The 27,142-nt window shown below is 38.3% G+C and overlaps 1 protein-coding gene across 3 annotated transcripts in view; it reads right to left on the reverse strand.

The window, feature by feature from the left end:
- The window catches only part of AKAP11 (A-kinase anchoring protein 11), a 51,419-nt gene that overhangs the window by 8,379 nt on the left and 15,898 nt on the right, over positions 1 to 27,142 (reverse strand). For 2 of the 3 annotated variants that reach the window (XM_055124143.1, XM_004604672.2), the window contains exons 3-10: positions 25,761 to 25,877; positions 21,943 to 21,990; positions 20,396 to 20,530; positions 18,294 to 18,558; positions 13,138 to 17,605; positions 7,901 to 8,056; positions 1,699 to 1,782; positions 881 to 921 (exon numbers count right to left, since the gene is read on the reverse strand). In XM_055124143.1, the coding sequence (XP_054980118.1) occupies positions 881 to 921; positions 1,699 to 1,782; positions 7,901 to 8,056; positions 13,138 to 17,605; positions 18,294 to 18,558; positions 20,396 to 20,530; positions 21,943 to 21,990; positions 25,761 to 25,877 (5,314 nt within the window). The remainder of the gene's footprint in view (positions 1 to 880; positions 922 to 1,698; positions 1,783 to 7,900; positions 8,057 to 13,137; positions 17,606 to 18,293; positions 18,559 to 20,395; positions 20,531 to 21,942; positions 21,991 to 25,760; positions 25,878 to 27,142) is intronic. The other variant, XM_055124144.1, reaches the window with a different exon arrangement.

Here is a 27,142-nt window from a genome sequence, read left to right on the forward strand (position 1 = left end):
CTTGCCCAAAGTTTATGTAACAACTTACTCTAGAAGTTCAGTGATGAAGATTATCTACTAAACAGAGCATTGGGACTAAAAATTAAGTAATCTGACATCTGAGGTCTTTGGCTTGAAAATTGGTACAACTTCTCTAAAGTACAATTGGTGATAAACTTGATAGGAAACAGTGGTACAAAAGCACACTGCAACAGAATGCTTTTGAAATTTTTTGTTTGCCCACTGTTAAAGAATAGATAACAAAATTACTATTTCAAAAAAATAAATTTCAGGGGCTGAAATGATACAATGGGGAGGGCATCTGCCTTGCACATGGCCAACACAGGTTCGATCCTTGGCTCAGCACCCCATATGGTTCCCCGAGCACTGCCAGGAGTAATTCCTGAGTGCAAAGTCAGGAGTAACTCCCGAGAATGGCAGTGTGTGACCCCCCCCAAAAAATTCAAACACCATGAACTTTTTTATATTCCATTCTATTAAAAGCAATATTGATCTTTTAGATAATTAACAAACTTAATACTTTTTGGAAAATATTGACAATATGTAATACTGACATTGAACACTAATTCTTGAAAATTCTTAAAGTTATTTGTAGAGAAACAAACTCACATGCCATAATTACAAATTATCTTATGAGTAAGAATTTTATATTTGAAAAGATAATATAGACTATGAAATATGGAACAGCTGAATAATTCCTTTATGGAAGCTCAATGTTTATAATCAAACAATACAAACTATTCAACAAACAAAATGACCCTGGAGAAATTAATTCCAGAACACTCTGACTTGCAATGTAAACATAGAAATAATAATTTGCAATAACCTAGCATCTAATGAAAATGAAAAAGCAGAAACACTTTAAAAAATAGTCAGTTACCTTCTTCATCATCCTCATCCTCTTCGTCATCTGGCTCGTCACTTTCAAACAAAATGGCACAAAAGCAGTTAAAAAATAGCATTAGTTAATAACAGTAATAAAACAGATCAAAATAACAGTATGAAATTCTGAAAATGTGGCACAGAATAAATGTTACAATATGACAAATGACATTTTAAAAGGGGAGAAATGACAATAAAAAAAGGAAGCTTTGCTTCTCACACCATTTCATGTTAAAATCTGAATTGTAAATAATTCCCAGTATAGTTACCAATACCAACAAGCTCTATCCAACCATAATATATTTAGTGTTCCAGGTAATCTCAAAATAAAATTTAAAATGATTCAAAGCCAAATATTCAATTAATTTAGTTTTGAAAAAAAAAGCATTTGGATATCATAGAATGCCACAATTATGTTATTTATATATTTTAAAACACAGTAAAAACTTTTTCCTATAATTTTCTGACATATGAAAAATAAAACTATATACAGAAAAAAAAAGCAAAAATATATATGTATATAAAACCAGAAATCCTGTAGGAAGCAAGCTCTTTTTAATGAAATAGTAATTGGTAGAATGAACAACAGCAAGCAGAGCAACACATGCATAAAGTAACATATCTTGCATCTAGGTGTCAGTCTGAGCATGATTGTTTTTATTAGACATAAACTGATCAAGCAGAATTATGTCAAATTACAAGAGAGAAGCAGGTTGATACGTATTGGTGCTGTAATCCACATTCTTTAAAGAATATGATATCATGCATTAGTGGTGAGAGACTCATCAAGTGTTTAAAGTTCTGGACTGGACCAACCTGTCTGATGTTGGAAAGGATAAATTGTCCTCACACAAATCTCCTTCTAAACCAAGACTGCTCCAGCTACTGCTGTTACCATTACTGCCAGAGGAAGAAAAGAACAGAGCTGAACTAGAAAACGAATAGTAATGAAGACCTTGGTTTCCTTGGAATGGCTTCTGTCAGTAACGCAGGGGGCATTTCTGAAATTACTGTTCATACAGAAAAAATATTGACCACAGTAGGCGAGAGAAACCATTCCTGCTATTCAGGCAGGTACCTGACAGCTTCAGAGTGGGTGTGGGGACTTTGGTTTGTGTCTTTAATTGTCCTCAACCGATCATAAAAATTATTCCGAATATTTATACTTATTTTAGAGATAAGGGACAGCAGAAGAATGCATGAAATAAGAAGTCTCACAATTAAGTTAATGTCTCTGACAAATCTTGAAAAATAATGTGCATAAAGCCAGCATTCTTCAGTTTGGATAAAGTTTAAAAAGAAAAAGCCCAGGTTAACATCCGCTCGTGTCATTGGAGGTACGACGATGGGCTTTCAAGAGAAATGGGGGAATAGGGTGGAAGGCAGCAAAATACAAGTTAAACAGACCTTTTCTAACAATCTGGGTAAGAGACATTTTCTGACTTTAAAATATTGTTATTATGTGGATTATCTTCATTTCATATGCTATGTTCAATTTAGTAGGAGACAAATGACAGTCATTTTCTTCAGAGTACAATAGCCTAGGCTTATTCAAGTATTACCCTATGATCTGGTCAGCCATACCATACAGATATATTACAGGAATCAAAAGAAGAAAGCAACAATATTCTAGAACTGCAGCAAAGCAATAAAAAAAAAGCAACTACATTCAGAAACAAACTATATACAATTGCTGAGACTACCACCTACACATGCAGTTTTTTTAAAAATCTAGTCATTAATTAGTAAGCACATTAGTTTGCAGTATAAGCAGGTATATTTTCCAATATTAGACTAGGAATTATAAAAATTACTGTTCATACAAAAAATTGTTGATTCTAAAATGAGTTAACATAAGATTGTTTCATATGTGTCAGTAAATGCTGATCAGGCTATATAAAGTTTTAAATAATTTTCTAAGCATCTGTAGTTTCTATAATCAGGTTTACTCTAACAATATTTCCCTACACAGACTCCTATATAATGAGAAAAACCTATTAGTCTTCTCAACATATCTTTTAAAAAAAAGTGATCAGAAACTGCTGAAACTACACAGCATTTTATTCATGTAATTTGTTGCCAAAACCAAAGAGAAAACCATTGCAATATACAATAGACAGATGCAATGAGTCAAAGAGAAAGAGAAAATTAAATGTTCCTGACTTCCTGCATTTATATGTATTAGACAAGGATTATGTAAACTAAGGAATGAACTACAAAATTAAAATTCTTACCCATATCCTAGAAATTATAAAATGAAAAGAAACCACAAGTGAGAAATATAGAGACTACAGGGCTTGAGAGCTCTGTCAAGAGGCTGGCACAAGTGTCCCGCATGCAGGAAGCCGGGACTCCGGACCTCCCAACCCAGGAGCCCTCAGCACCACCTGAACAGAGTCTGGAAATCCCCCTGAACATAGCTGGATGCGGCCCGTAAAACAAAGAAATAGAAAGACTCAAAATCCAGGCTTTCTCCATTTAACCTTATTTTCCCTGCCTTTAATTCCCCCCAAATGTATCGGATTTGAAGTCAGCTTTATGTGAAATCCTACTTCTAAGGTGACCATACAATTTTCTCATCTGACCAGGAAAGCATGGAATATGCAAAAGTTATTATTAACAACTACACCAGAAAAGAAGTATGTCAAGACCACCCTGGGCCACAGAGAGGTATGAGCATCCCAGAACTTAATTTCTTCACTTAATAGTCATCATGTTTCATTCTTGAACACTTCTTAACCTAACATTGTTTTCATTTCAGTTTTGCTAATATTTTAAAAAATATTTCATTTGTATTCTTTAAAATTATATAGTTAGATGTTTATATTATGTTCTTTGTCGAGGATAAATATACTTCAACAGAGTAGTAAGTTAAGAACCATAATTCTTGGATTGGAGCAATAGTACAGTGCGTCGGGCATTTGCCTTACACACAGCCGACCTGAGTTCAATTCCCAGCTTCCCATATGGTCCCCAAAGCACTGCCAGGAGTAATTCCTCAGTGCAGAGCCAGGAGTTATCCCTGAGCATCACTGAGTATGACCCAAAGAGAGAGAAAAAAAAAGAGAGAACCATAATTTTCGTTGTGGCTTTCAATCATATGAAGACTACTATTAATTCTGACATCTCATAAAAATTATTTTAAATATTTTACAAGGTCAATCCTATCTTTTGTCTTATCTACTATAAAACTTACAGGAACTTCAAAACCTGCCTGAAATAGTTAATGCATAGAGATTACTTTCCTTACTTATCAAATAACACTTGTTGAAATTTAAAATCAGTTTCATTTTGTTAACCTTTGCCCTCTATTAAATTCCTACGTAGAGAAGCTGGAGCGATAGCACAGCAGGTAGGGTATTTGCCTTGCACATGGCTGACCCGAGTTTGATTCCCAGCATCCCATATGGTCCCCTGAGCACTGCCAGGAGTAATTCTGAGTGCAGAGCCAGGAGTAACCCCTGTACATTGCCGGGTGTGACCCCCCAAAAAAAGCAAAAAAAAAAAAATCAAATCCTACTTAGAGTGCAAATGCAACACCCAAATGATAGATCCTTTCCTCTGAACCATCAGCACTAGAAAACAGTGAACTCCTACAGCAGATGTCTTTACCAGACAAAAGGATGTCAAACCATGCTTATAAAACCTGGCTAAACCACCTGTCATCATCTGATGCGCTTACATACATCGTATGACATGCTGTGAGCCCCTCCGAGGCCAAGAATAAATCTTAGTCTCTGTGAGGTGGAATCCTGGAAATTCTCTACTGAATTAGCACCACTAGCCTTGAATAAATAAGCTCCATAATTTTTTCTCTGTCCCTGAATTGTAATTTCACACTGCTACATTACTTCTTACTAAGGCTGTGGTCAATTAAATCCACAATATTTTTCTGACAAAACACTATCCAGCCAGGTTTTCCCCATTCTGAATTCTAACACTAACTTTTCTGAAGCAAAATGTATTTGCCCATGCTAAACATAAAGGTTACTGTCTCAGCCTGAGTCACCTTTGAACCTTGCCTAGACTTCACCTGTGTAGTGAGGTGTCGGTAAGAGATTTAGACATAGTAGACATACAAAATGTGCAGAACCTCACAACCATTCTTATTTCAGTCTCTAACCACTGAAGCACTACCTCAGATTGTCACTTGCTCTGGATCTTATATAACACTCAGTCTGACTTTTTGAGGGCCATGATGATGTCAAGCTTTTACATTCCAGGAGCTTCATGTGTCGAGCCCTCAAACCAGAATCAGGAAAATGCAAAATCCACCCTGTCCCAATTCTTCTAAGTCATGACATCCTTTCCAACACTGCCTGCACTTCCTTACAGGCCCACTGCTTCAGATAGTTGCAGGTTTTGTTTATAGTTTGCAAAATTTATAGTTGCTTCCTAAAGGGCTGAGATAGGATGAGGTTTACTACACCAAAGCAGCAGCACTCAGGTACAACAGGAGTCCTTTCTAGGAAGAATATGATCCCCGTCTACTTCCCACCTTGTAATCACACCTTGCTCCCCACCTCGTAATCACACCTTGCTCCGTCTCAACTTGTTCTCCCCTGCATATGTCTGCCGTCACTGTTGTTGTTAGGGCAGTGTGAGGGATGAAACCCAGGGCCTTACATGTGCAAGGCAAGTGCTCTTCCACTGAGTACATCCCCAGCCCATTTTGTGTTTATTCAAAGGCCACTAACCACACTAACATCCCATAAATATACCATATTCGCTCTCCTTTACAATCTTTAAGCTTTTTTTTTTTTTATTCAGCCTGGTATTTTTGATCCTAACCCTTTAATTACAAAAGTTGTTTTCACAACTGGCATTTTAAATATTAAAAATGGGACCAGAGAGATAGTAGAAGGATTATGAGGCACTTGCCTTGCTCGGGGAAAATCCTGGCACTAAACATCAGTCCTGAGTAGCACAGGAGTGACCTCTGAGCACAGAGCCAGGAGTAAACCCTGAGCATTGCTGGGGGTGATCCAAAAACAAAATAAGTTAATATAAAAAATATGCCTTTGTAGGAGCTGGAGCGGTAGCACAGCAGGTAGGGCGTTTGCCTTGCATGCAGCTGACCCGGGTTCGATTCCCAGCATCCCATACAGTCCCCTGAGCACCGGCAGCAGTAAATTCCTGAGTGCAAAGCCAGGAGTTACCCCGGTGCATTGCTGGGTGTGATCCAAAAAGAAAAAAAACTGCCTTTGTAAAAAAATTTAAAACAAAACAAAATCAGAGATTATCTGTTTTTCTGTTTTGAGTCTATCACAATTAAGGAATATCCTATATCATTAATAAAGTCCTAAACAGGACAGAGCTTGAAGTAGCCTCTCTCATCCACTTTAATCAAATTAGATGGCATTCTGTATAAATCTGTCCAACTAGCTACTAACTTCTATTCTCCCATTTTAAACCAGGATTTACTAAGCATTAATGTTAACCCTCACTAAAATCCTGGATGCCTGTGTTTCTCAAAATCGAGAGAAATATTCAAATGTGAATGTTCTATAATAGATAAAACTATGGAAATGCTATATTATGATTTGAAACATTACCCCAATCTCTTGCAACCAGTATGAAAGAATAACTCTTGGGGATCCAGGTTTTAAGAAATATTGGTGGTTTAGTTGAATGTTTCTCAACCAGGGGCCATACGGCCCCCTTCTACCCGCAGGATATTTCAAGAGGTCGAGAGCAGAATATCACTTTAGTGGAAGGACATGGTCTCAGTTGAGGGAGCCAAGTGCGGGGGGGGGGGGGGGGGAACAGGGTGAACAAAGAAGGTAAAAAGTGAGAAGGGAGCCACGATCAGAGGAAAGCTGAGAAACACTAGTCTAGACAGCATTTAAAGAAACTAACAACATATTTCATTAAGATATTAACACATATCTTAATTAAGAATTAAGATATTAACATATTTCATTAAGATATTAATCAATGTGCTAATTAATATTAACATATTAATATTAAGATATTATCTTCCCCAGTTCAATCTTAATGCGATTGAACTGGGGAAGAGCCACTTTCCTTTCCTTATGTTTCCTCATCTGTGCCTGCTATGGGCTTCTCATCACCCCCGGTGCTAAGTCAATTCCAAGTGCTCTGTTCAACTGAACCTCACAGTGTCCTTCCAAATACACCTGGTGCTGAAAGTATGCATGCTCCAAGCCCTGTTATCTCTTTAGACAAACCTACAGCTGGCATTTATTGTTTCCAACTATCATTTAATGTGAAAGATTTTATGGCATTTTATCGGTTAGTTAGGAATGCCAACACAAAGAGTTAGGAACATAAAGTGGTTGGAGAGAGAGGACAGGGTAAGGTGCTTACTTGCCCTATATACGGCCATTTTCTATTCCTGGCACCAGATGTCCCCCCAAGCACCAACCAGCAGTATACCTTGAGCACAGAGCTGGAAGTAGACCACAAGCAATGCCAGGTGTAACCCCCCACTCAGAAGACTGTATTGTTAATTAATAAAATGTTTCAGAGACACTTACCATGAACAAGTAAGTACCTTCTGTTGCACAAAACACTATTGTCATATTGAGTTTATATATATCTTCAGACATTCAAGTATAAATGTTCCAGACCATTTGTTTTGGACAAAAAAGAGGAATCCTTCTCCCTAAAAGAATACTTTAACTAATATTAAGAAAATTAGAACTATTTTAATGTCTTTTACAGAGTGCTATCTTTTTCTCTATTCTCTGAAGAAAAAGTACTCTTGATAGTGAGAAAAAAATTAGTTTTTCTAAAAAATTCATGAGAAATCTAGGAAATCTAAAGCGTATAAAATAACACATATGCAGTATTTTTCAAATCAACTTTGGCAAAACATTAGAAATTTAGCTTATCTAATCACTGTACATACTAAAACACATTTTAAATAATAAAATACACTTTGAGAATAATAGATTTTCAAATTCAGGGTTTAAATAATAATACACAATACACAAAAAGTACACTTCTGATGCCTGAGTACACACTGTACGACCACATGCCGAATGTCAGTTACCTTTCACTTAGATGATGGAAACTGCTGCTCTCATCCTGGGGTTCATCTTCAAAACTTAAGTTGGACCAGCTACCAGTGCTGTCCTCACCAATACTGACGTTCATCTGCTGGCTACCAAAAGACTCGGTTGGGTGAATGTCTTCTATTTCTTTTGGACTAAAAAACAAGGAGGGAGCAAATCCACTTCAATCTAAAAATATCAAATTCTGAGTTATGACTATCAAAGAATAAAGATGATAAAAAGAGTAGGACCAATTCAATTTACTAATCCCTTCTCAGACTGGAGCGGCAGCACAGCGGGTAGGGCATTTGCCTTGCAAGCAGCTGACCCAGGTTCGATTCCTCCGTCCCTCTCGAAGAGCCTGGCAAGCTACCGAGACTATCCCACCCGCATGGCGGAGCCTGGCAAGCTACCCGTGGCGTATTCAATATGCCAAAAACAGTAACAAGTCTCACAATGGAGACGTTACTGGTGCCCGCTCGAGCACATCGATGAACAATGGGATGAGAGTGCTACAGTGCTACAATCCTTTGTAATAGAGACTATACAGGAAAGCATATTAACTTGAAAGCTAAGTGAGGTACCCACTAACACCCCAAATTAATTTTGTTGATCTGTTATGAATCTATCCCAGCATTTACCATAATACCTGCATTTCAATTAAAGCAATTCATGTTTTCAATGGGAACCACTGTGAAGAATTTCAAATTCATAAGTTTACTATCTGTTTTGTAAGTCAGCATTTTTATTTATACTTAAAAAAACCCTCCTTGTGGATTTAGGAAGACCAATAAAAAAAAAGAATTATAATAAAGAGTCAATCAAGCAATATTTTTAGCAGTGTTTTATGTCTAGGAGTAGATGAAAACTGGAAGAATAATACCTTATGTGAGGAAGTGAAAAATCTATGTGCACATAATTGTTTCAGGCAGGACAGGATAGCAAGAAAATCTTATATTTATTCTCAACATTTTATGATTTATTTATTCTCAAAAATGAAATCCTGGGGCTGGAGCAATAGCACAGTGGGTAGGGCATTTGTCTCGAACACAGCCAAACCAGGATCGATTCCCAGCATCCTATGTCCCCTGAGCACGGCCAGGGGTAATTCCTGAGTGCAGAGCCAGGAGTAACCCCTGTGCATCACCAGGTGTGACCCAAAAAGCACACACACACACAAAAAAACCCTTAGATTTCACACCAGAAAAAATATTTTACCATATCAAATGCTTTGGTTTCCATACATTATAGATTAATTTCAGTATGTTTTGGAAATTTAGACAAAATCACTTTTTAAGAATGATATCTTCTCCCCTGCACTAACACAGCATGATATGTAGCTTTAGAACATAAATGACAGATGTAATACATTTTGCAAATATTTTATCTATAAAGTATAATTATTTGGATATATATTATATATATGGGCTGGAGCGATAGCACAGCAGGTAGGGCATTTGCACTGCACGTGGCTAACCTGGGTTCAGTTCTTCCACCCCTCTCACAGAGCCCAGCAAGCTACCAAGAATATCTGCCCTCATGGCAGAGCCTGGCAAGCTACCCACGGTGTATTTGATATGCCAAAACAGTAACAAGTCTCACAATGGAGATGTTACTGGTGCTCGTTCAAGCAAACCGATGAGCAATGGGATGACAGTGATTAGGTGACACAGTGATCTTGAGAATGGATCATATAACCTGTCCTTTCATTCAACACAGAGCCATTATTTTTATTCCATCTTCGTAAGAAAACCAACTCATTTTTCAATGACTTTAACTGCCCCCCTACATGTTATTCTCAAGGGAAAAGTTGCATTTTTTTTTTTTTAATTTTAGGTCACACTCGGCAGTGCTCAAGACTTAATCCTGGCTCCGCATTCAGAGATCATTCCTAGCAGGGCTTGGGGAATCATATGGGATGCCAGGGGATTAACCCCAGGTTAATGGTTGCTAAGGCAAGTTACCCTACACACTGTACTATTGCTCCAGCCCACCAAATGATAATTTTTAAACAAGACTTGAGATCAAACCTCTCTTAAAAATTCAAGTGCTAATACTATATACCACCTGTCCCACTCCTACTGTTCTCCCTGGCGCACTCCTGTTCAGCAACGGGAACTCTGCCCGCATCCCACTCCCCCGGCGCCTCGCCCCTGGGTCCCCTGACTCATTCTCCTCACTGGTGGCTCTAAGCCAAACGTCCTGCTACCTCTCGAAACTGCAACCATCCCCAATTGCCACTTATCACCGCCATTCTTCTCTAACTCCCTTTCTCTAGGTTTCCCGTGAAGTGTGACAGGTTATGCTGTTTTCTATGTCTAATTATTTAATTCCGCTCTAACATAAACTGGGAGAATACATATAATCTTTGCCCCAAAATAAAAGTTTTGTCTTACTTCCATATTCCCAGTGCCCTTCTCTTTAGGGCTTTTAATGTACAAGAACCAGAACTAAATCAGGCATTCTAAAAAAAGGTTCACCATATTTCTGTACCAAATACAGCTTACTTGTTTCACTTTTGAACCTGTTATGCACTACAATCTAACATAGTTTGGGGGCTGAAATGACCACTAGGTGGGGTGCGTGGGACAGCTGTTAATGACTGCTTCATTATTTTGGCTGACAATGTACTTTAGGACTCCTTCAAAAATGCAATTATCATGAAATTCTTTAACACTCATGTGCCATCCCTCTGCACTTACAACTCTGTGAAATATTTGCAATTACTTTTATGATTCCAACATTTAAAAGGGAACATAAGTAAATAATCCAAGTAATACCCTTAAAAATAACCAGTTTAGGGCCAGGGAAACTGATCAAAGGGTTGGGGCACTTGTTTTGCATTCTGGAGCCCTGGGTTCAATCCCCGGTACCACATGGTATCCTGGCCACTAAGAAAAGAGACTGCCCTCCATGAGCTGAGCCAGGAATAACTGGTGAGCCTGAACTCCAATCCCTGTCCCAATCAATTGAAATGAATCCCTGCTAAAGTTTAAAAGACAATTCAATTTTAAGTTTAGAAAGAAAGGGCAGAACAATACACTGTCAACTCTCAACAGTCAGCACTTGCAGAATTCTAGCACAATTACAAAGGAAAAAGAAAAGTAATTAAAAAAAAGTAACATCATACAAACTCGGATTAAAAGTGGGAATTAGGACTAGAAAGACAGCATAGTGGGATAGTAGGATCCTTGTCTTAAAAGCAGCCGACCAGGGTTTGAACCCCAGCTCCATATATGGTCCCATGGGCACTGCCAGGAGTGACCCTGGCAGTGGTGTACCCCGACATCTAAAAAGAAAACCAAACCAAAAAACCCACACAGTTGATATGAGATACCATAGGCTTACAGGAAGAATTCCAGTGTACTATCTTCTTCCCAGTTCAAGAAGGAAAAGTAAAATTACTGAGGTTATCTATAGTAAAGGCACTTGTGAGGCCATGTGAAGAGTGTCTCAGAGCCTCTATAGGATTACTGAGAATGTGTTGTCTTTTCAATACAAGATTGGGATTGGGGGGATGAGTAAATTTAGCCTGATTTACTGAGTCACTTCTGTGGAGAGAGTTGCATCCAGTGTAGAAAGGCCTACCTTATTACCAGTATTCAGTTATATATTAGCCACTTATTGTATGTTCAGCCTCATGTAAGAAAAATGTAGGGCTAGGAAATTATTTGCAATTTTTTCCCCCTGTAAATGCCAAAGTAAACATTTAGGTACTGCTGACCATGAAGTCTGTCAAAACTACCCAAATCTACTACCTCAAAAAAGACAATATGTAAGTGAGTAAGCTGAGCTTTGTTTCTATACAATTTTACTTACAAAACTGAACTTCTAATCTTATAAAATTTTTATGTGTCATAAAACGATATTCTATTCTTTTTGGTTATTGTTTTTTTTTTGAACCACATCCGGTTGTACTTAGGACTTACTCCTGGCTCTGTGCCCAGAGATCACTCCAGGCTACATTCTGGAGACTATATTATGACGACAGGGGCAGGCTGCATTCAAGGCTAGTAGCTTAACCCCTGTTCTATGTCAAATTCCTCTTCTGATTTGTCAGCCACTTAAAAATATATGAAAACATTCTTAGCTCACAGACCAGGCAGATATGCAGTGGGTCGGATAGGCCTGTAATCTGCTCCAGGAAAAAGGAAGCCGCCTGATTATAGCAGAGGCCTCTCCTTGTTCACCAGACAGACTATCTCTTAAGAAGATGCTATAAAGACTCACGGGTCAGGCCAAATTGTACTTCTCTATTTTAACATTCTCAAGAGGCTGGCCCCTGTCATGGTTTTGACAAAAACCACTAGAAAGCCTGAGGTATTATGTGACTCAAGTCAAAGTCATTTCTCTGTCCAGTGGAACTAACAAATATAAAGAAACAAAACAAATTGGTCCTGATATTTTCCCCAAAGGCAAAAAAAAAAAAGGGGGGGGGGAATTGAAAATTTTTAACTAAGGCATGAGCATCACAGTATATAAGAAGGAGCTATTAAAGAACAAACACAGCACCAGGATAATCAGGAAGAACTGTCCCCCTCATAGGGTGAAGTGAGAGCAGCAATAGAGATATTCAGAGAATTTTTGCTTTCTCCTCCAAAGCAATTTTCTTAGATGCTGCTCTCAATCAAAAAACAAGTCTATAGACAGAAAATCACTGCAGAAAATTTTAACAGTAAAGGGGCCAGAGAGAGAGTACAACAGGCAGGGACTTGCCTTGTATAAGCTGTCCTGGGTTCAATCCCTAGCACTCCATATGTCTTCCCACACACAAGCAGGAGTGATTCCTGAGTGCAGAACCAGGAGGAAGCCCTGAGCACCACTGTGTGTGGCCCCAAAAACAAAATATAAAAACAAATAAATAGCAGAGGAGTAAATGAACATGTTAATACTATTTGCTGCATGAGATCTTCCAGCTGTGTCTTCAATTCAACTTACCTACTTTCATGCTTTATGAACTTGGGCAAGTTCATTTCCCTAAGCCTCATCTTCCAGTTCAGTAAGTGATTAATTCCCTCCCTGAAAGGACTGTGGTGGGATAATCAAACAATTTATATGAAAGCAATATGTATGATACCAAACCAGAAACAAAGGGAAAAGGGAAAATTCTTTTTGCTAACTTAGGGTTAAAAACTACAGTATCTTTCAAACAGGACCTAAGACATGTATGAATGTATGATCAAGCTTAACTCTTGAGAAATTTTATTGTAAGCCTCAAAAGAAATCTGACACTTACCTGCTAAAATGTCCGTGACTTGTCATCGCTGACGTCATTATTTCCGTGCTTAGGCTTTCGGCAAAGCTGATGCCATCCTGTCCAATTCCACTATCAGCTGCCAGACTGGTACTGCTCAGCTCTCTCTCTGCTTTTTCAATCGCTTCAGCAACTATCTTCTCAGCGAGCACTACCTTCTTATCAAGATCAACATGAATTTGAGGGACATCAAGATGAAAAATTCTAGATTTCTGAAAGAAGTTGCTGTGTCTTGGATTATTAATTGACTTACAACCAGCAAATGCATCTTGTCTGAAAAGGAGCTGAGATGAGTTTCCAGTGCAATCATGCAGTTCTTTCCGGTCACAGTGCCTGCAACTGTGACTTAGAAGAGGTGACAACTTTTCTGCATAAGTGATCCTCTCTGCCATTTTTGCCTTCTTAGACCTATGAAACACTGTGGGTCTTAAACTCAGCTCTAAGGTGTCATCAACTACTTTCTGAGCATACTTTTCTATTGCATGGACAATGTTCTTCCCATGATTATAGCCATTTAAGCTGCCTGTACTTTGGTAAAATCTCTGAGTATCTGAGGACGGCTGGGGACGCTGGGAAAATTCTGACTCAGTGTAAGACTCAGTATCTTCATCACACCCAGCTTTTTCATAAAGGCAAGAATCGGTTAAGGATTTGGGCAAGCCAGCTACAGTAGTTGTCAGCTCTTTTTTAACATCTTTTGTTATGTTGTGAGCAAGAGAACTGGAAAAACTGTACAGCTCCGAGTGCTCATTTCTACGTATATCCTGAGTCCATTCACAAGTCTGAAGTTTATGAAAGCAGCCTCCATTTCTTTTACTTTGTCTTTTTTTAGCTACTTCCTGATGGCATTCTTTATCATTGCTGGCTTTCACCTGTGAGCTCTGCACAGGCAACATGTCTGAATCGCTCTTCCTTTTGGTTGTCTTAGCTGCTTCTTGCAATCCCGATTTAACAGATCGATAAGCAAGTCTATTGGCATACTGATCCATTATTAACTCACTATTACCACCTTCCTGTTTGAGTATTTGGATAATGTGACCTGCGTACTCATCGGTTACACTTTCACAGCTGGGATACTTATAGGTCAGTCCTAACATGCAAGAACTTGGTGGAAGAGAAAGAAAAAATGGATCCATTTCCCTTGAAGGTGCTACAGACTCAATATCTAGCTTCTCTGACCGATGATCCCTGTCACTGTCACTGTAACAGCTGTTCTTTGGCCTGGAAAGAGTGCAACTTCTCACTTTTGCTATTTTCTCTACCTCTGTAATGACTTCTGCTGCTATATCACCTGCAAAATTGTGCACTGTTTGTAAATTTTCATCAGAGTGATTTAAAAAAGCAGGAGATATACCTCTTTGATTTTGTACATTTAAGCAGGGGCTTCTACCCTTTGTCTCTTGAGTTATTTTATGATCTAAATGGGAAGCAGCCACTTCAGTCGCAAAAGAAATGATGTTGGTGGCCAGTGCTTCTGCAAACTGTACGTTCTCCCCTGAGCAGTCTGGCTTCGTATCCCCTTCCGGCCGCTCTTCTCCTTCACTACTTTCAACTTCCTCTGAAAGAGATCGCATGAGTTTCAACATGAACTCCTCTTTTTCAATAGCATGCTGTTCATTTTCAGACAAACTACCAACAGATGAGTTGTGAGGAGTAGACGGTGGTGTAGCGGGAGCAAATTCGTTAGCCAATTCCCCCTTAAGCTTTTTGGTTAACTTCTTGATATCCCATTCAGAACTAGCCTGGGATGGTACTAGAGGAGTAGATGGTGGAGTATCCGGGATTACATTTCCATCTCTGACCTTCTGTTTATCTTCTACCTGCAAACCATCTACACATGTAAGCACTGTGGATGAGAAAGTATGTGAATGGGGGAAAGAGCTTTCCTGCCCCAAACACAAGGACTCGAGTGCTGTGCTGTTCAAACTATGCTTTCTCACTGATCTGTCCTTAGCAAGTTCCTTCAAATCAAGATTCTGATTTGCCATCGTTGGACAAAGTGGCAGTGTCTCTGAAGAAAATTCATGAGCCACAGAGCCTTTACATTCCGGGACACAATCCTTTTCTACTGAAAGTGATGAGGGAGTTAAATGATCTTGACCATCTGGACATTTAGGGAACTTTTCCAAGGTCAATTGTGACTCTTCTCCAGGAACAGATAAGTCTTCCTTGTGTATCAAATTTTTATCTAGATTTAGAACTACTGATTTACTTGTATCCATGGAATGTCTAATAATAGATTCAGATAATCTATCAGCAAACATGTCCTCATTGCTAGCATCACTCCACTGCTGGTCTGCTTGATCAGAGTAAAAAGGAGAGGTGCTTCCATTCACTATTTTAGTTAAACAATCCATGTGCTCATCAACTGGCTTTGTAACTTTAGATGATGTCACTGATTCTAAAGATTCATTTAGTACTGTATGCACCACTGCTGCAGAAAAGTTGCCAATAATCACAGGATCACTAGTTAATTTTGAGTTTTTCATTGCAGTATCATCATTTCTTGTTATAAAATCATCTGGATTACTCTGTTCTGAAGGTAAACAAATATTTCTCAAACAAGCTACTTCTTCTTTGCTTTTCGTTGTAGCATGTGCTTGCTGAGAATCATCATTTGAATTACTGTCATCAGAAAAGAGAGCAGACCCTACCTGACATACATCAGATGAAATATGGTATGGAAGAAGGGTACTTCCTGCCAAGGGCACTGGTACAGAAGTAGCAATTCCGGAAGTACAAAACAAGGCTTGCTGAACTGTGTACTCTTTTTTATAGTCCTGCACTGGTTTTATCAATGTAACTGTTGGACCACTAGAAGTGGAGGGAAATGAGGTGGTCTGTGTCACTGGCATGTTTTCTGCACTCACACAGTTTATGTTATTTGTAGAAACACTAACAGCTGCCTTCGGTGTGAAGGCCACATCAATTTGTGACAGCTCAATAAATGCTTCCTGTATTACAGATTCTGACAAATCTTTTGCATATGACTTCACAACTTTGTCCTCATAGTCAAATGAGCAACACTGTGGAGATGCAGGGGTTGGAGGGTATGAAAACTGGCACACTTCCATGATGCCTTCAAATACAAGCTCTTCAGCAAGATCTGCGGCAAACCTTGCAACTGTATTGGTAAATATCTGCTTCTTAACATACTGTAAATCTTGTAAAGCATTTGATAAAGCCTCACTCACCAAAAAATTAGCCAGACCACTAATGGCATGCTCTCTCAGTGAAAATGCACGTTGCCTTTTCAGTTCATTAAATGCCATCTGAAAAACAGAGGATGTCAATTTGATGGCTAAGTGGCACAACGCATTGGTACATGAAGAGACTCCTTTCTGTAAGTCTTTGAAAGCGCTACCAATACTTTTTTCCACAAGATCTGCTGCAAATTTCTGTATACTATCTTTAATCATTAAAGGTTTATTTTTAGATTTACTTTTTGAATCAAGGCTTCCACACGTAAGAGCTAGAGGCTTTTCTTCCTTCTCAATATTTTCAGTGTCTGGTATTACATTTGTAGATGGACTATGAAGAACTGAATCCAGTACTTCACATGAAAGGATATCTGCATAATCTTCATACATACAATGAACAGTGTCGAAATTTTCATGAATATCATCTCCACCAGTTTCTATTTGGCAAAAACACCCAGGAGGGCAGCCTCCCAGAGGACTAAAAGCTGAGGATCGAATAGGGCTAAACAAGCCACTGTCTTCCCCTGAGGCCTTCACTGGGCGAGGTGAATCTGGAGCATCACACAGGCTACTATAAGGGGACTCTGGCTTACGAGGAGTTGGCTTTTTAACATTAGCTGGGAGAACCGGACGATCGAACTTGAATTTCTGAGGATTCATAGTAGTGGTTACAGAACAGGATTTTTCATGTTTGTTTCCCTTCTTGTGTGATGGCTTCCCCGTGTCTGGCTCTTTTGGACACGGACAAGCAGTCTCTGAAGTTTGCTCAAGTTCATCAAACTGGTCAAAACTATCAAAAAATTCACTGACCTCTGAGTCTGAATCTTCTATGTCATCTTTCATCACAGGAATTTTAGGGAGATCAAGTTTGGCTTTTAAACTTTTTTGATATCCCTCTTCATCCAAGAAAATGATAGGACTTGGACTTGAACATTCCGATTCAGATGAATAGGCGGGAGAAGAAGAAAACAATGTTTTCTGGGCGTCACCATCTTTACCCAAAGCTGCTGTGGATGACCTATAAAAACTCCTCTGGATCCAAGGCTCAGACACTGATGTTGTGACGGAAGCTTTCACTGAAGTCAGTTCTTTATGTCCCAGAGTACTCGTTAGGGACACTGAGGCTTTGGGAGATGACTTCTGCTGCCCATATCTATCCAGAATCTTCACATCCTGGGTTTCTACATGGTGACCAGAAATTGTCTGTGAAGCAGCATCACACTGGCTCCTTGCTGCAGCAATGTTTATTCCTACAGATGAACAAAATGGTTCAATTATTTTTGAAGGGCATTTTTTAAAGAAATTATTTAAATTAGGGCCAGGAAGGAATGTGGCTTGATGGTAGAAAGAATGCATTCATGCATGAGGCCCTGTTCAATCACCAGCAACACAAACAAATTAATTTAAATGAACAGGAAAAGTTAACCCTGCAAACACCTATTGCATAGGATCTCTCTGAACTATATAAGAGATTCATCCCCAGTTACACTGGAGAACATGTGTACCTTTTTACTGAAACAGTTTTATTTTACCCCTATCTGAGAATGATACATAGGATGCTTGAATATGCTTTTGTGTATGTCTGAAACACTAATATGGTGAGACTGTCAGCTGTGCTAAATTCGAACCTACGTATGTTCCAGACACTTAAGATAATGAGAAAAACAGTAATAGTAAGAGTATAATAACATTATACTAACTATATAAGAACAGTAAAGGGCCCTGGTACCCCATATAACCCCCGAGCCTGCCAGGAAGCCAGGAGCACTGCCAGGTGTGGCCCCCCCAAACCAAAACAATTACAACAATATTAGTAACAATAAAAAATTGGACCAAATTTCCAAAGAAAACTCAACCAAACAAATCTGTCTAGAACTCTAAAAACTGAATTTCAAATTTAATTTGCTATTTCAAGAAAAGTTTTGTAAAAAGACTAACCCTCATTATATGGTTTTGAAGTTTCCTCTTCTTCTAATTGTTCAAAAGCAGTAACAAAGTCATCCTCAATGGAAGACACAGACTGGTTGGTATCATCATCATCTTCATTAGTGGTCTCAAGTTGGCGTTTCTGATGCAAGTATGAGTCTAGTGTGTACCTTATACCAGTAGCATATTTACTTAGAAGACTAAAGATGAAATCAATTCTGAGTCTTGGCAACGTAGGTGACACTCTCATGACACAAAGCATTCCAGAATGGTTACTCTTGGGAAAGTAAAAAGATGATAAATACAAGTTTAGTTTCAAAACTACATTATACATCAACGCATTCTGGAAAGAAAAACCTGGACAATAGAAAAGTCTCAGGAAAAAGGAAAATCAGAGAATGCACGTATCCTCAAAGACGTTTTGATTTTATTTAGTTTTGATTATACTTAGTTTTCCTTATTCTTTTTCTAGAACATTTCTCACTTCCCAATCTCTTTATTTCCTGATCTATTTCATATCCAGGTATTCAATTTCCACCTACTCGATCCCCTCAAATGTCACTGAACTTCAGTCTGTTACCGTGGCAATTATGTGTTCCTGCATAACTGTGCAGCCGTGTGGCTTTCCTTATTTAATCAGTCATCTAGCTTCCCAATACTTTTCACTGCTTGAGGCCAGGCACTGGGTTCTACTCTATTTCTATATCCTATTTTCCCAGAACTTCCAACATGATAACCCTTTGTCTTCTAGTCACAAAGAAAATTCTGATCCCTTCTCTTAACATCAATTCTCCTAGTATAATTTACAATGTTTACAGCTTTAAGAATACTGGGGTGATATTGAAGCTAATCATGAATCTAACCCCAGTTCAGTCCCCAGCACTATCTGGTCCCTCCCACCTCCTCCAGGCATCACTGTGTGTAGACAGAGAGGCTCCAAGGACACTCCCAAGATGTGGCACTACAGGGTGCAAGCAGCATCATGTCCTTGGACCCTAACTAAACCATTATTAGCCAGATTGACTGAATACCACCTGGCAAAGTCCCCAGGCTCAATACATAATACTTGGGAGACCACTCACAAAAATAAACAAATAAATAAAAACAAAACAAGCTGCCAAGTTTTTCATGAATATCTCCAAAAATATATATACTGACAAAGGACCTAATATTCAAAAGCTAGAAACTAAATATAATAGAAAATCACTTCTTACTCTTGTAAATCAGAGTAAATTTAAAGAATACAACAAGAAAATGAAGCAAGCAGTTCTCCTTTACTCTTACACAGCATTTCTATGTTTTGAGGGTGGTTATAATAGAAAAGATTCCTATAACTAACACAAAGGAAGTTCAAGAAACACAGAAATAAAATTTTTCAAGGGAAATGAATGTGTATTTGCAAACATTTACTTCACATGGTAAAAAAATCTGACTTAAAGCTATTATCAAATTGTTCCGTTCTCCATTGATTTTAGAGCTTTCATGAGTTAGATTTCTTATGACTCATTCATGGTATAGAACTATCATACAAGCATAAACATGTACATACGTGGTAGATGGAGAGATATACATATACAAAATACAGAGCCAACAATACGCAAGCATGAGACCTAAGCTGCATTAACCAAAGTTGAAAATCTGCCAGTCACTGAGCCTGATTGGGGGTGGAAGTAACTGGTGGAGGAAAGTCAACACTGGCAGTGGAATTGGTGTTGGAACATTGTACTCCTAAAACACAACTATGAAGAACTATTAAATCATTATGTAAATCTCAGTGCCTTAATACTTAATTTAAAAAAAAATTTTAAAGGAACATTATCTGAACATTTAATTGTCTAATACTCTTGATCAAATGTCATTGTAAAATTTGCCCCCAAACATTCATTAGGTAGAATGCATAAAATTAAGGGCTAGAATGATGGTACAGTGGGTACGACATTTGCCTTGCACATGGCCAACCTGGGTTCGATCCCCAGCATCCCACATGGTCTTCAAGCCCGCCAGGAGTAATTTCTAGGGGAAGACCCACAAGTAACTCCTGAGCTTACTGCCAGATTTGGAACCAAAACAAAACAAAACACAATAATACATAAAAAATAATACATAATATTTACCCGGTTTAGAGGGCCACTGTTCATATCTGATGATTTATTTATATCCTTCATACAGATAATTTCATTTTCATTTAGGCTGCAGAAGTGCAGTGAATTCAGAAGAGCTGGAAGTTCTAAAGAAACAGCAGCCAAATCCTAAGTTAAAACAATAACACAATTAAGAATACCATAGAGGGGACGGAGTGATAGCACAGTGGGTAGGGTGTGTGTCTTGCACGCGGCCGACTCGGGTTTGATTCCCAGCATCCCATATGGGCCCCTGAACACTGCCAAGAGTAATTCCTGAGTGCAGAACCAGGAATAACCCCTGTGCATCGCCAGGTGTGACCCAAAAAGAAAAAAAAAAATACCATAGAAGTTTAAGGTTCCTATATATGATGTGGGTCTACCCTAAAAAACCTAAAACTGGTTAAACAAGCTGGTTAACAGGAATTAACACACACAGGTTATCATCCACAAATTTTTTAACTCAAAAATAAAAGTACTTTTTAAATATTTCAGTACTTGCTCTGTTTTTTTTTAAACAGATTAATATCAAACTATGAAAATTATTTTAAGATGTGAACAATTAGGCATTTAAAACTTCTAATTGCAAATATCAGCCTGCAGTGTTCAGGTCTAATATGAAACTTTTCATGCAGGCTTCGTAGGTACAGAGCAGAATTTTTTCAAAGCTGAGGATGTATACTTGCTGACCCCTTCTAAACACATTTATGCCAATAACTTAAAGGGAAAGTAGAGTTTGAGATAAATACTTGGAAACACTTTTCTCAGTTTTAAAAGTATACATACTCTGAGGAAAATGCTCTTTCTGGTGCCTTCTGGCTAAACTACTTACTTTAAGCAAGGGCCCAATGAATACACAGAGCACAGCTTTCATTTTAATAGGCATTATTCATAAAGAACTGAAGAGTGTTATTTCTTCCCTCTGAGAAGACACCTGACTAACACAGAAAGAAACATGGCTTTTTTCCACTTAGAAGCAGAACAAGTTGGCTGACCACACACTTGAACTATTCCGTTAGTGACTGTGAAGCTTTTCTTTGTCAATCTTAATCTTTTTTATCAGTCCCTCTGTTATATCTGCCTAGATCAAACAGGCTCAAATTTTCATATTGGCTAACTGTTGCTTTATATAGATTTTACCTTTAAATTAACTCTATCTTGTTCTAAAAATAATAATCTGTTGAATAAATCAGATAAACAAAACTATCAAAATTTTAAAAAGCAGTCTTAGCTTCTACATTATGCACTGAATGGAAAAACAGTCTGCCTGTGATGGTAACCACCTCTGATAAATGACTTTTGTGGTCATCTAACTTCAAACTGCTTTCTGTAACAACACTCAAGTGAAAATGCTAAAGTGAAACTATTCAAGGCACAATGAAGAACTGCTTTCAAGTGTCATCTTTTAACTTTATAGAGAAGTGACACCAGATGAGCTCAGTTAAAATTTTGGTCTCACGAGATCATGTTTTTCATGTATAAATTTAAAAATTTCATAATATAAATTTTTAGTTCTTTCCAGTTCAACAAATCAATCTTACCTGAATGTGAGCAGCATCTGTCTCTTCATTAAAACCTAAAAATGTAACCTGAATGAAAAAGGAATAAAGCTCCATTAATTTGATTTGTCAACATGTTTCTTCAATATTGTTGACAGAGCTGACAATGAAAAATAAAATTATGTAACACCTTGAAATACTATTCTGACAGGTTGATTTTTTCAGATGATCACCAGCATTTTTCAACAGATTTAGCTCCACATTAGAGTTCTTCAGCCCCCCTAATCTTTTTCTCTTGCAAGCTCAATCAATTGTACTCTCAACGCATATCTCATATATATAAAACCACTCCTTCCAATGTCCCAATCACCCCTTCTCATATGCACATACAAAAATCCTCTCATACCTCATTCCAGTAATATTTCACTCCCCCTCCAAAAATTTCCATTTTTTCCATCTTTTCAAATCTTTCCATCTTTCCATTTTTAGCAAAATCTAAAGTGAGGGCCCCCAAGTTTTGAGATAGCTGATGCCTTCGGGTGTAGGGTATGTCTGGGATGTTTGTGACTATGGGCTTCATAGCACGGCCTAGCAGAGATCCTTAACATGGATCTCCAATATTGGAACATTCATATCCCTAGATATAAATGAATTTCAGTATATAAGTTCCAAATGAATGTCTTCAGCAAGGCCTTCCCTGGCAGTCTCAACTCCTCATTAATTCTCTGTGGTGCCATCACTTCCTTCTTTCATTGCCCTTATGTAGAGATTATTTTGCAGAAGTTCATATAATTAAATTTTCAAAGAATAACCAATGGTGTTAAAACTCATCACACTCCTTATGTAAGAGAAGTTACAGAAAAACAGTATGGTGTATGCACATGATTTTAAAAATCAAAAGTGTGAAAATAATACTGAGTAAAAACTAAACCAATCTACAACTTTGGATGATGGCATTGTAAGTGATATTATTTTTCCTCCCCTTTTCCTGTAATTCACAGGATTAATAATAGTTCTCTTTGTAATGCTGTCAATGATTATTTTTCTACAAGGTCTATAACATAAAAATAAGACTTTTTATAATTTATTATATCACACACAATCACAATATCCCATTAATCACCGATTTCTCGAGCGGGCTCAGTAACACCTCATTTCGTTCTTTCCCTGAGATCTTAGAAGTCTATTTCGACTTGGCCCTCCTAATGATGTTGCACTGGAGGCTCTTCAGGGTCAGGGGAATGAGATCCAGCTTGTTACTGGATTTTGCATATGAATACACCATGGGGAGCTTGCAAGGCTGTCCCATGGGGGCAGGAAACTCTCAGAAGATTGCCAGTTTCTCCAGAGGGAGAAGTAGGCTAAAGATATTATTTTAATTTATAATAAAATTATTGTAATTTTTATAATACAAATTTTATCATTCATCTCTTTTACATCACAGGAAAAAATTTCCACTTGAAGATAGTCTAAACAATTAACTCAGTAGTAGGACAAAAAAAAGTATAAAATACATAAATGATAGTACTGTGAATAATCAACTCTTAATAATGAAGGAAAACAGAGTGATAGTACAGTGAAAAGGATGTTTGCCTTGCACGCGGTTGACCTGGGTTCGATCCCCGGCATTCCATACAGTCCCCCCAAGCACCATCAGGAGTGATTCCTGAATGTACAGCCAGGCGTAACCTCGGAACATCATTGGGTATGGCCCAAAAAGAAGAAAAAAATTAAGGAAAACAGCACAGGTAAAACATAAGCATAGCAACAATCAATATAATCCTAATGATTTGGAATCTTAAATTCCCCAGGATCTGTCTTTTTGTTGTTGCTGTTGTTAGTTTGTTTTGGGGCCACACTCGACAGTGCTCAGGCCTTACTCCTGACTTTGTGCTCAGGGATCATTTCTGGTGGGCTTGGGGGACCATAAGTGGTGCAAGGGATCAGAGTCAGCCACATGCAAGGCAAGCTCTACTTGCTATACTATGGCTCCAGCCTTTTCCTTCTGATATGGTTATTACAGCACTAATCCCTAGGTGCGTATGTAAGCTATTAATCACCAGGAGTCTGTCCCCTCATTGAGTAAACTCAAAGCAAGGCAACCCTTTGTTCACCGATACAAGGGTTTTGGGTTTTTTGGTGAAGCAAAATAGTTTTCACTGAAACAAAATTGAGAGATATGTCAAAGGAAAGAGAGGGAGGGAGAGAGGAAAGAGGAGAGGGATAGGGAGAGGGGAGGGATAAGGAAAGAGAGGGGGAGGGGGAGGGGAGAAAGAGAGAGAGAGTAAATACAGGCTTGAAAAAGCAAGCATACCATTACAAGATTGAAGAACCCTGAGTTATGGAATGCAAATGAGAATGCTTGAGACATCATAAGCTCTCAATAACAGAGACAAATTTCCTTCCTTTCCTTAAAAAATACTTGTGATACGTATAGTCTAAAGAGAGAGAAATTCCTTCTATTCTTTCACATTTCCTTTAACTGATACTTGAAAGAAAACAAGCTGACATGAGATTTTGAAGATGCCAGCAGTTTTATATTTTCCCTTGAGCAAAGAAAGCTTCCCCACAGAATGTGGGCTCAGAAAAGCACTACTAAGTAAGAAACTGGAGAAATATGGGCTGGAAAACTGAGTGCAGGGCAAAGGAGACTAGCTATACTTGGAAACATCTGAGATCAGGAGTATCTTAGTTTTGCTGAAAATGCAAAAAGGAGTAACAAAGAAGAAACCTGAGTAACAGAAATTGAGTTGACTATAGGAAAGAGGACCAAATCTCAAAATACTACAGGCCCAAAAGGTATGCTCATGCTATGGCACTATCTCAAATGCAGTCTTTTAAGAAAAATGAAGGAAAAGTCTCTCCTAAAATAATAGTGATTAAAAATAATAATTAGAGCTCTCATTTCAAACAAAAATATTAATGTGGTATCAATTTTAAGTTTCAACAACTAATACTTTCTCATATTTCATACACAAAAGTGTTAATGGACTGCAGTTTTATTGTAGAAAAAAGGCTCTACGGCTTCCTTATAGAATAAATTCAAACAAAGATTGGAAACACTGACAGAGGGAAAAAATAAACAAGTGAGGAGGGAAACCATCATTAACAGTATTATGAATATGAGAACCAATACAAAAATGTTTTAAAAAGTAACGGCTGTGGGCTCACTTACATGTCATTATAATACACTAATACAATGATGTGGAGCCATAGCACAGCAGGTAGGGCGTTTGCCTTGCACGCGGCCAACTCGGATTCGATTCCTCCATCCCTCTCAGAGAGCCCGGAAAGCTACCGAGAGTATCCCGCCCGCACAAGCAGAACCTGGCAAGGTACCTGTGGCGTATTCGACATTCCAAAAACAGTAACAAGTCTCACAATGGAGACACTACTGGTGCCCGCTCGAGCAAATCGATGAAAAATGGGAAGACAGTGCTACAATGATGTCAACTGGTATTTAAAATAAGTATTTCCTATACATATATTAAGATGCAAAAATCTGAACAATTTTATTTATTTTTAGTTTTGAGCCACACCCAGAAAAGTGGGTGTAAGAAAAGTAAGGGAAGATAACTGAAAGAGCTCAAAGAGCTGGAGCACATGTTTGGCATGCACTAGACTCAAGTTTGGTTTCATGGACCTCACAGCCTCCTCTCTCCACTGAGTATGGCTCTGGCTTCCCTCCACCAATGCACTGACAGGACAGCACCACTATAGCCCTGAGCAGGAGCACTAAGCAGTTGGGTCCCCAGAGCCAAACAATCTTCAGGAGTGGCCAGTGGGGCTCTGGCACTGCTTCAAAAACAAGGAAACACTTTGGTTCAGCAGGAAAGGGCTTAGGTAGGAACAAACCAAACCTCAGATAACTTGGCATGCTCATCCTGCTTTAAACAGTCCTCTGTTGATATGCTGCACAGTTCCTTCTCACTCTGTAGTAATGATTTCACAGACTGAAATACATCTTCACTGAAGCTCTGAAAGTTAAAAAAAAAAAATTAATGTTATTCTAAGACAAGGTAAAAGATGCTATAAATATTCTAGATTTATTTTTATTTATTGAATTTTGGGGGCTTGGTTTTGAGGACACACACAGGAGTACTCAGGCTTACTCCTGGCTCTGCACTTGTGGATCACATGTGGTGCTGGAGATCAAACCCAGGTCGACCATGTGTGCAAGGAGTATTGCTATTTACCCACTGGACTGTTGCGCTGGCCCTGGCTTTCTTTAAAGAATAACTAATTACTATTCATTGTGCATCTTTAGATATATGCGCAGCTCTATTCCGCTGAGAAGAAGAAAGAAGGAACAGCTAGAGTTTTACGATGCTTGGGACATATACACCAGAGTCCAGGCATTCAACTTCCAGGAGAACACAAGACCCTCAGGTTCACTTATTTTCAGCTTACACTAAAATCCAACAGATGGTATTACTCGTGCCCAAGTCATCTGCAAAGCAGAATGAACAATTCATATTAGGAGTAAGATGATGCAGAAGCTACAGTTAGGCAGGCTAGCAACTGTGATCAGTGATTAATCCTATAACAAAGTGAGGACATAAACCGAATTAAGTCTTCACAGCTAACTCCTAGGTTATATGAAATGTAAATAAGAAAATAAATAGCTCCAAAACAATCAGACATAAGAAACAGTCCAGAATGTGGAATACTAAGCAGAAACAAGAAACGGCCTATTGCACATTGCCTCAGAGGCATGGGGGATGGTGGGTGGGAGGGTACTTTCCATGTGTTCACTTAAAAAAAAGGTAGATTTCTAGGGGCTGCATGAATAACTTTTGTTTTTCTTTTCAAAAAAGGGTTGGATCCTAGCTCAAACTCTGGCCTTGTCTATTCAAGAAGTCAGTCATGAATTTAAGAAAAAAATAAAGGAATGAGAGACTCTTTTCTTTTAGTATGAAAGAAATATAAACTAGTCATAGCCATGACTAATAAGCTGGGCTGAACCTTAAATGGAGATGGGGCATGAGGGTTATGAAAGACACTGCAGTGGTAAAAAATAAAATCTTGATATGGCTGAGTATGAGAAAGAAGGGAATGACATTAATAGGTAATAATAGTAGATAGAATAGTAATAATAATAATAGATGTGTTAATAATGAATTAATAATAATAGATGGGATAGGGGGCTCTTTCTTTCTTGCATATTACTCTATGATTTATTTACAATGAGGAGAAATTAACAATGAATAGAACAATTCCAGAAGTTGAAAAGGTAATACTA

Source organism: Sorex araneus, chromosome 1 (assembly GCF_027595985.1).
Source record: "Sorex araneus isolate mSorAra2 chromosome 1, mSorAra2.pri, whole genome shotgun sequence".
In the NCBI taxonomy this organism is placed as follows: domain Eukaryota; kingdom Metazoa; phylum Chordata; class Mammalia; order Eulipotyphla; family Soricidae; genus Sorex; species Sorex araneus.